This window comes from Acartia tonsa, chromosome 3 (genome assembly GCF_053477335.1).
Source record: "Acartia tonsa isolate MP-2025a chromosome 3, ASM5347733v1, whole genome shotgun sequence".
Taxonomy (NCBI): Eukaryota; Metazoa; Arthropoda; class Copepoda; order Calanoida; family Acartiidae; genus Acartia; species Acartia tonsa.
In genome coordinates, this window is record NC_137262.1 from 30743411 (window position 1) to 30753993 (window position 10583).

Genomic DNA, 10583 nt, shown 5'->3' on the forward strand with positions numbered 1-10583 from the left:
ATTTAAAATTTTCATAACATAAGTTTTATTTACAATTTTATAGTATAACTAGAATTTTGGACTAGAAATTGTTTATTAAAATAATACAAGAAATGACTAAAATTCAAGATATTTAAATTTCATTTAAAATAGATGTTTTTCTCTAAGTAGTGCCTCTACTCTATAACTTGTTTAAATGGGAAGTCCGTCCACTTCACTACTAAAACAAGAATACAGCATTTGCGCAGTTCTTGTTATCTCTTTTGTGTATTTACAATTACCCCTATCCCCCCTCCCCCTAGAAACAGTCAAAAACGCTTGCAGCTGAGAGTATCTGTATTTTATGGTAAAAATTATTCAGAAATTCTTACTTATTGTTACTGTTAAGGAATATATCACTGCATTTCTGTTTACTCTTATTTTCCATCAATTATTAGCTTGCTTTTGCTTAGGGTTGGGCCGGATATCCGGTGTGGCCGGATATCCGGCCATTTTCAATATCCGACCGGATACCGGATATTGAAACTATCCGGCCGGATATCCGGCTCTATAATTTTTTATACTTTACACTTAAAATCTCTGCTTTTAAAAATCAAAATGGCTATAATTTTCTTATTATTGAAGCTAGAAGAACATTTTTTCTGAATAAGTTTAACTTTATGTAAATTTATATAAGATTTCTGAAGAAATTGTTTTTTACTACTTTAATATCTGGTAATTTGGCCGTTTATCCGGCCGAATATCCGGTAATTTGGCCGGATAACCGGATATTTGCCGGATATCCGGCGTTGGCCGGATATCCGGCATTTGAAATCAGCCGGATATCCGGTATCCGGTATCCGGCCAAAAAAGTATCCGGCCCAACCCTACTTTGCTACTGTGTTCAATACTATGAAACCAGGCTTTCAGTTGAAATGTTAAGCTTCAGATTAAAAACCTTACTATTTTATATAATAAACGTAATTGTTCTTGTTCAAAATTAATTAATCTGTTTCAACATTAAGATTCTGTTCCTCATTACTATCCTCCTCTATATCATCATGAGAAACTTCTGACTTTATCCGTAGACTCTCTTGACTAATATTAAAAATGGCCGCCGGATGATGCACTGGCGACATTGATTTATCATGATCTGGCGACACTGTTGTTCTGGAATGTTCTGTTGTGGCACGGCCAAGGAGATGATCTATGGAGAAGCTTGTTCGTGCTGGTCTGCTAGATTCCCGGGATTCTGCTATATTGTCATCTGCCTTTAACGCCTTAATATAAATAGTTTAATAATATACCATTTCGTACATTGCAATTAGTGGTTGAAACGTTTGGACACTCAACTTAATGAGCCAACCATTCAAAGTTCAAAAAAAGTCCCCAAAGTTGTTAAGCCTATAAATAAGAAAATATTATTATAAAACTGTGGGGATTAGTGTAATAAACAGCCCAATGTCCCTTGCCTCTCTGAAACTATCTGACATTCATAATTAAGATGTCTAAATGAAAATTTCAAACCTTTTGAAAATGTGAAGCCATCATTTGTCGTTGAAGATGTAATAAATGATGATTTGTATGTCTTGCAACTAAATCATTCTCTCCTCTTTCAAAAGCTAACAGAAAAATATATATAACTTTAAAACCGAGTAATATAAGTTGGATGATTAAAACCGGTTCTAAACCATACTAAAAAGTCATGTAAATCCATTATTGCTAACTTTTTAAAATCTAATTTATTTTTCATATTAATATCCGCGGAAAGCTGTCTATAATACGATGCGATAAATAACAATTACCTTGGTTATCATTATCTGTCCTTGCAATATGACTAGTACTATTATCAGCCGCTCTGGATGCTGCTGCCGCCAAGGCTGTGGCTGCTGAAGCAGCTGCTAGCTGTTGATAAGCTGCTGGTGACTGGAGGCATTGCTGAAACCAGCTGGCCGTTGTTTCACTTGAGCTACCTGAAATACAATTCTCTTTGGTTTCTTTCTTTATTTCGTCTGCTGAAAATTATAAAATAAAACGTCAGTTCCCTCAAAGTATCTAGTCGAACACAAATTATTTTGAAATAATTGAAATTTATGGGAGGGTTAGTTTTTCTTGTATTCATGTTTTACTTTACTTTGGGTAAGGTAAGGTTACATTTGGAACAAGGTAGCCCCTATAACCTAACCTTACCTAATTGTAAAAAAATTATCGTTCTCGGCCAGAGTCATAGTTTTATCCCAACTGTACAAAAAATTAAAATTGAAAAAAAAATCTAAGTGGATACCGCCAATAAATGTACACGCCACGGAAATATAGTATTTAAAATTTTCAATGTATACCTGTGTACTGCGACCAGATGCCAGGGTAGAATGCAGGTATAGGCCATGGCAGGGTGGGTGGTAGAACTGGTCCGCTGCGACCCACAGAACTTCCTTGTTCTTGTTGTTGCTGTTGCTGTTGCTGATGGATTTGTGTCATCCTTGTCTCTCCTCCCTCAGATGTTGTTGGGGGTCCTGAAATTTTGATTAATGAAAGTAAAGTATTAGGTAATTAGATTGTCCCATCTACTAGGGATGTTTAAGAACGATCACTCTTTTATTCATTAACACATAGATTTTTGTGTACTTTTATTAAATTGTGATTTATTGGCCCCAATTTTTATTACCAAATATAATCAATACAAAGTAATATTATTTTCTGTCTTATATTGAAAACATAGCTGTTGAAATTTAAAGCTTCACAAAAGTGATAACTGGAAAAACAAGCTAATTACTAAACATTAAACAAACTTTCTAATATAATATATAAGTGAATATAAAAATAAATTAAATAGAATAATCAGATAAGAAAATAAAGTTTGCCTTTCTACCATCATTTAAAGATATTGGAAAGATAAGGTATGTTGGTATTTACACAAAACAGCCTATTTTCATTACAATAAAAAACTTGATGAAAGAAAAAAGTAATAATTGCAAAACTTCTCCCAAAATGTCATTGCTCTGTAGGAATATCTATCTATATAAGTCCGTCTCTTTGTAAGTACATCATTATCAATATACAAATACATACAATCTCCATTTTTACTTTGTTAGGGTATTTAATCAGTTGCTGTATTGATGAAATCATTTCATTTCATAGTCTCCGTCATTTTATGCTTGGGTATTAGGTTTTGCTATTGTGCACTGTTATCTTTGTGTTATTTTTAGCAGAAATGTTTGCACACCATGAAAGTTGCATGAGCAGATCACTCTGTAAATTTCCTGTTCTGGCCATCGTGTGTGCCATCCTGTGCCTGCCATTATGATCCAAGCTCTCTGCTGGAGGGTCAGAGTTACACCTGCCATACTAAACTTCATCCACCCACGTCACACACAAACACACACACGCACGAACATTAATTTTTACACTGTAAAAATTATCTGTTGATAGTAGATTAGTTGGATACCGATACAGTACTCAAAAAGGCAAATATAATTTCATAAAAGAGGATTTTATCGGAGGGTAGGAAGGGGACATTAGACTGTTTATTACACTATTCCCCAGAGTTTTACAGTAACGTTTTCTTATTCGTTGTCTCAACAACTTTGTTGACTATTATTGCATTTTGATCGATTGGTTCATTAAATTGAATATCCAAACGTTTTAACCACTAATTGTAATCTACAGAAGAGGTTTTTTGTGCATCATTATTGTGAATTTACATCAATTTATCGGCAATTGTTTTATCCCTTTAGATTCCTGAATTAGAGTACATGTTTTTTTTTACAGTGGTTGAAGAAAGCATCCAACTCACGTAATGTTTGTTGAACAGAAAGCTCACATTTTCCTTAAACTTTTTTTCTACACTTTTCTTCTTTCCATGCAACCAAACTTGGTTGAAAAGTTGAGATTAATGGACTAGTCTTACTCTTCTCTACAGTTTTAACCTGCCATGCAAATTCTAAAAGAAATAGCATTCCCCCTTGTATCATAATGCAAAATTAATATTGTAATAAAATTTTCCTTCTAACGATTATCTCCAAAAATCTATAAACTTTAAAGGTAAACAGCTGCCACCCGGCTGAAGGTAAATGTCATGCCCGTACACTGTTTAAGGTGACATTAAAAGGTCTATAAATAATCTAGAATAGCTAAAATATAATGATATACAAAGAAAGTTTCACCGTTTGGTCGTTAGCTGCCTTCAGAGTTCATAGATTTTAACTAACAGGAACATTTCACCGTGAGCTGCACAAGATTCAAAGATTTTAATTTCTTTCAAAGAAATCTAAGATTGGTATTTACAATACCTCTATACACATGATGGAGTTAAAACCACCCAAAATATAAATAGTTGTACATTAGTTTTTAGTTTTAGTTTTTTTTAAATCGACCCTAGTTTTAAAAAGAATTCTTTTTGTTTGAAGAATGGGAGCGGGGATTTTATTCAATTCAAAGGGCGATTTCTCTTGAGGTGGTGGAGGTACCTTCCCCTAAAATAGTTATAAATCTTCCCTGGACCTATACACTATAAAGAAGAACCATATCGGTACAGTGAGATCTTAAGCTACAGACATAATGACAGACATCCTGTTAATTTTATGTTAGGATAAAATAGGACCTCTCAAAGCTTTTACCTGGATCAGGTTCCATAATAGGATGTCCCGCATTTCTTAGAATTCTATTAATTGATGATACACTGGGTATACTGGAGGGTTCTACGGCTCGCTGGGCAACAAGCTAAATAAAAAATCAAATCTATGTGTTAAAGACAAGAAATCTCATCAACTGCTCTTAATATAAATTGATAGAAAAATATTTCTCATTGTAGTATTATTAAAAATCTTAGAAAAGCAGTATTTTATCAAAATAAGAAACAATGACATACTGATGCACAGCTAGACCTAAGCTTCAGGCGGACGGATGAACAGACAGACACCATTCCACTTTGAATAATGGAAACTTTGAAAAATCCCGTAAAGGAATACCTGTTCCCTAATTTCCCAGGCAAACATTCCAGGATTTTCTGTTTTAATTCTAACAATTCTTTTAACCACACTTGGAGTTGCTACTTGCTGAAAAATAATACCAATTAAATAAGGTTATTTTTTATAATCGTCATACCTCCGTGAAGGATAGCTCTTATTGTTGATATAGGCATTTTATAATTGTCCTATCAACTTCAAACTTTACATGATTATGATTGTTGTGACAGTTAAGTAACAATTTAGAAAGTGGAGTAACTTTTTAATATTTGCCAGAAAGTTAGTAGGTTTTTTTTTACTTTTTGTTAACATTTTAATATGAAATTATTATGAATTATTCATCTGATTTTTGAAATTATGATTCTTGGAATGTTAGAAGTGAAAAATGTAGACTCTCTAATTAAGTCGTTCTCAAAAGTAAGTATATCCTTGACTGTATCCTGTAATTAAGCACTTTTGCAACAGATTTACAAAAGTAATTGTTTAAAATTATGAAGTTACAATATACTTTTATAAATTTCAACAAATTTCAGCTTTCCCTCTATGACGATATCCGTCAAATTTTAGAGCTTCATTGAATACATGTTATCATCCTTGGTTTATTAAAACCATACCTTATGTTTAGCCCCACCAATGGAACCAGGCTTAACAGATCCTGTTTCATAAAATCTTGTCAAAATTTTTGAGACACATCCATGAGAGACTAGAAGTTGCCTAAATAAAAGAAATTTTAAGTGTTTACTCTTTGGTTAACTTATGTAGTTAGTTTTTGATCAAAATTAAAAAGTGAGATTTTTGTTATAAACTGTGTAATTAAGTATAATGAAAATAAGGTCTTCTCCGTTCCTAAAATCATGCAGATACATTTTCAATGTATTTTAAGAGCAGTTATTTTAAGTAAACTTTAAATGCTCGATCTTTAAACATTCCTAATGCATTGATATCTGTATAATTTATAATTTCTTATTGGACAGGTACAACCAATTTTCCCCCAGTAAAAGAAATAAAGCCCTTAAAACAATATAATGATAATATTTTGCATTTTATTATTGATAACAATTATAGCATGCTATTTTATAACTTTTTTCGCATTCATGCTCATGAAGTTTTTAAATTATTTTCATTGTGTCTGCAAAATCTGAAAAAAAGCAATTACCTTGAGATATCACAAGGTCTGACACCCATTAGGGCCAGTTCAACAATCCTTCTTCTTATTATGTCAGGTAGAGGTCGACCATTTACAAAGACACCACCCAACTGGTTGATGCCAGCTTGCCCTGAAATAATGAAAATTGATAAGCATTCCCAATGATGATAAATTAAATTACCACTACCTCTGTAGATTGAAATTATTGGGTTGAAAAGATTTAGAAACAAATTGTTTTTAAAGTTCCAATCGAAATTCTATAAAAGAACCTAAAGTTTTAAGCCAACGAATATGATAACAGGGTATCAACTTTGGGTACCTGCCAGTCTAATTTACGTTCTAATTTCCTCTCTTTCTCCGAGTTTAATAAATATCATTGTTTTAAAAATATATTCTCATAACGTAAATAAATTAAATCTAAACATAAGTTCATTTTCATTTTTTTCCATCAACGAAACTAAAATTTTTGTTGTGAAATCTCAAATAAATTAAATTGCTCGATCCAGATATATAGTGTTTTTTTGGATTTGAAAAAAAATTAAGCACATAATAAATCATTGAAGAATCATAAAATAGTTATTTATCTTATCGTACTATAAAATAAATAGTTATATATAAGATTGAAACCAGTTTTATGATTTGTATTTTTATTTTCGTGGAAAATTATATGTAATACGATGCTATACATGATTTATTTAGTATGGCTGAGAACCGGTTCCAATCCAGGGGATATTAACTGGTTTCGAAGTCATACTGTAAAATAAATTATTTATATTAATATTAGAATATTTTTAATAGCAACCTGAATGTGGCATCTTTCTGGAAGACGAGGGACCAGCAGATTTCATAACAATTTTTTAACTTTCAATTTTCAATAAAACAGTCTTTTTTTTTGATGTTTGTTTTTTATATTTAAATTCACCATAAAATCTCTTAACAAATGACTAGTTATGACTGAAATGATTTGCTTAATTCCTATTTGGCGGCATATAAAAGAATATCATACTTTTCTACCCCCCCCCCCCCCCCCCCCTGGAATATTTCTGTTAAAAGTCAAAAGTTATTCCCCCTCCCCTTTCCAGTGTGCGTAGCATATCCCTAACCATTCCATTTATGGTTAGAAGCACATCATAATACTTTATCCCCCCCCCCCCCCCCTCTGAGTGGTGGTTCTAACCTTTTCCATTGCGTTCCAATTCCCTCAAGAGCACCGGTGTTTTTCAAAAAAAGCAAGCAAAAACAATTTGTAAAAAACACAATTTTGTTCCTTTGAAATTTTAACTTTTGTACCATACAATTTTATTTAATTCTTTACCTGTCTATTTTAACTTTCTTGAAAGAATAATTTTAATGGATTTATTTTTCTTTATTTATAGATACGTTTGTTCTACCTGCAACTTTTGAGAGTATGTTTATCATAAAGTAGTTCTTTTTACATTGAAATGTAAGGAAAAATGTATTAATCTCTTGATAATAGCTTATTAGTGAAAATTTTAGTGGCAAAATAGTCTTCTTTGAGTGCTACATTCCACCCGTAAATTCATCAAAACAATATTTTCTTCTTGAAATTATTTAATTTTTTTTAAGACATTGTATAAACACTTTTAAAGCCCCCTATTTTGTGTGTGTGTGTTTGTGTGTTCTCTGGGCGTAACTATAACAGTCTCGCCAAGAGCAGCTAATCACAGCACGGGAATACCATACAGTTCCGCCACTCACAACCAATAGGAATACGGGAATAGAATGGAACTAAGAATTTTCTATCTTTTGATGATTCAATTGAAAATCTTTCAAGTTTTTGATACTTTATCTATAAATTCTTGTTTTTAACTAAATTTTCATGGTTATTATATCTTAACAGAGTAAAATTAACATGTTTTAAGCAATGCGAACGATTTTAAAGTTCTTTTCTTCAGAGCCAATTTTTATTAGAGAGACGTTCAATCTTTTTTAAAGTAACAAAGAAATGTTTGGGCAAAGATAAGTCAAATAAACAGTCTATATCTTCCTAAGAACTAAAACTTAAAAAAACCCGAATATAATGGATAATAACAAAAAAAATCTTATTGTCAAATAAACTATAAAAACATACGGACAGACGGACATTTCAAATTATAGAGTAGCTTCGCTACTGAAAATACATAAATCTAATCATATTTATAAGAATACGGAGATTTAATTATTCAACATTGTTAATTTGTGTTCAGGTTTTGACCAAAGCTTTGGGCATGTCTTACTTCATTACTCTGCTTGGCTTACCACCTAATTATAAACTTAACCTATGTATTTTTAAAATCAGATATTCGTATACAAACTAAACTAGTTGCTTTGCCTTTAGCCTCTTAGGGAGGGCGGAGGATGTTAGAAAAAAAGCCTTAAAAAGTTAAAACCACCCAAAATGTTTACAAAGCTTCCCTGTAAAGTACAACCTATTCGGACAAGCAGTTTGTGAGACCTTTAGCTTCACAAAAAATCTTTTTTACTATATAATATAGAATAAGCATATTTGTACTGAAAAGCCGAGCCATTCAATTTAAATTCAACAAGCACAACTTAAAATAGGAATAATTGTGACAAAATATGTGGAAATATCAGGGGTATAGGGATTGTTAATTGAATAAAAATTGTTCTGTCTAAATAGCAAAAATATCCGGTATAAGGAATAGGCACATAAACCCTGTAATCTCAAGGGATAAAACAATGGACATTGATGCACATCCCCAATGACGTTACAAAAAATTACAACACTCAATTTAATGAACCAACCAATAAAAATTCAATATAAGACCTAAAGGTAATAAGCCAACAAATAAGAAAATATCATTATAAAAAATTGGGGACTAGAGTAATGAACAGCCAAATGTCCTCCTTCTCTATCACTGACTTACACCAGTTGTGCGCCAAAAACCTTTCTGCCTGCATGAATTCATTAAAAAATAGAAAAACACAACAAACAGGTTAATTAAATATTGAAGAAGATCAATTTATCATCAATTTACCTTTCCCTACATTAGTAAAAGTTTGCAACTTTTCTCAAGGTCGATTTAAATGGGAATATTTTAGAGTTGAGAAAACTTGGTTTCTGTATAAAATGATTGAAAACGATGGACTTTCAAACTTATATGGAATGAAATTTAAATGGAACCAATGTAAATATGAATATGTAACGTAAGTTAGTACAGGACGTTGCCAATTATACAACTAGCAGAAATACTGTCGATGTTAATTTGTCAAAATAGTTTACATGTATTGAAATTTGACAGAATTCTCTTGATTTTGCAGGTACACTGACAAACTATACATATAACACTTGCATTTTTGTATCAACAAGGGTGACAACATCCATAAAAGCGAAGCACTGAAATGGTAGGACAAACGGACATTAACACTTGTATAGTGTCTAAACTGAATTATCAGAATATAAAAGTATAAGAGTCGAAGCAAAATTGTAAGTAAATTTGTTGAAAAACTTCTTGATACAGGATAATGTTTATTGAGTTTATGGACATACTTACATTTTTAGGATTTGATTATAGAGTTGCTTCGCTTAAAATATTGTTCTTTGTTGTCCCAGGAATCAATATACCAAAAATCAGATCAAACGGATAATTAGATCACATAAAAGTTAGCTGCTAAAAAATTAGAAAAATCAACATGTTTAAAATGGACGTACGGACATTCTGGTAATGATTATAGAGTTGCTACGCTTTCTAAATCGTACCTAACGCATACAGGAATCATCATGCAAAGTTTGAAATCGATAGGACAATTCTAACATGCCTAAATTAACGAATAAAAGCTATCTATCTAGGACGGACGGACGTACGGACGGACGTACGGACGGACGGACCGACCCTAATTATAGAAAAGCTTCGCTTTTAAAAATTGCACTACGATAATTAGAAAAATATGACTAATTGAAAATGAGATGGTTAATCATATAACTCTAACCGAGTTTAATAGTTATTTCTCGCATCGTATTATAAACGGCTTTCCGCGGATATAGAATGTACAATTATAAGAATAAAACTAGTTTTTTTGGCCCCGAGGTGCCGAAGGCACCGGCTAAAAAGACTGGTTTTAATCTTATGATTGTACATTTTTATATTCGTAGAAAGCTGGATATTATACGATGCTAGACATAGTTTTTTCGTATGGATGAGAACAGGTTTCTATACACCGGATTCGAATGAATAAGAGAAAACATTTTTATGATATCTAAAATATTAATATTAAAAAAATACATTATACATCTAATCAACCACATATCTTTTTTTTTACAATTTGAGCTCTATGAAGATAAAAGAATTTATTTTAATTGATAATGAATTCTTCTTCTCTTACAAACCTCCATAGAAAAAACATCCGCTTTTCTGTTAAACACTTATAAAAGTGTGTTAGATTAACAGATTAGAGCATTTACAAAATTAATCCTAGAACATTTTTTATCATTTTTCACCTCGCTGATTTTTTACATAAAAGTAAAGCTATTTTGACATGTATCTAAAATAAAA

The 10583-nt window shown here is 31.7% G+C and overlaps 1 protein-coding gene across 1 annotated transcript; it reads right to left on the reverse strand.

Annotated features, from left to right (window-relative positions):
- Positions 1-849: 849 nt before the first annotated feature.
- On the reverse strand, positions 850-7019 carry Poxn (paired box pox-neuro). Its single transcript, XM_080155238.1, has 9 exons — positions 6872-7019; positions 6079-6199; positions 5537-5636; positions 4926-5012; positions 4575-4677; positions 2298-2471; positions 1764-1931; positions 1486-1580; positions 850-1238 (listed from the first exon to the last, which is right to left on the reverse strand). The coding sequence occupies exons 1-9, from the start codon at positions 6915-6917 to the stop codon at positions 963-965; spliced, it is 1170 nt and encodes a 389-aa protein (XP_080011364.1). The 5' UTR covers positions 6918-7019; the 3' UTR covers positions 850-962.
- Positions 7020-10583: the final 3564 nt, after the last annotated feature.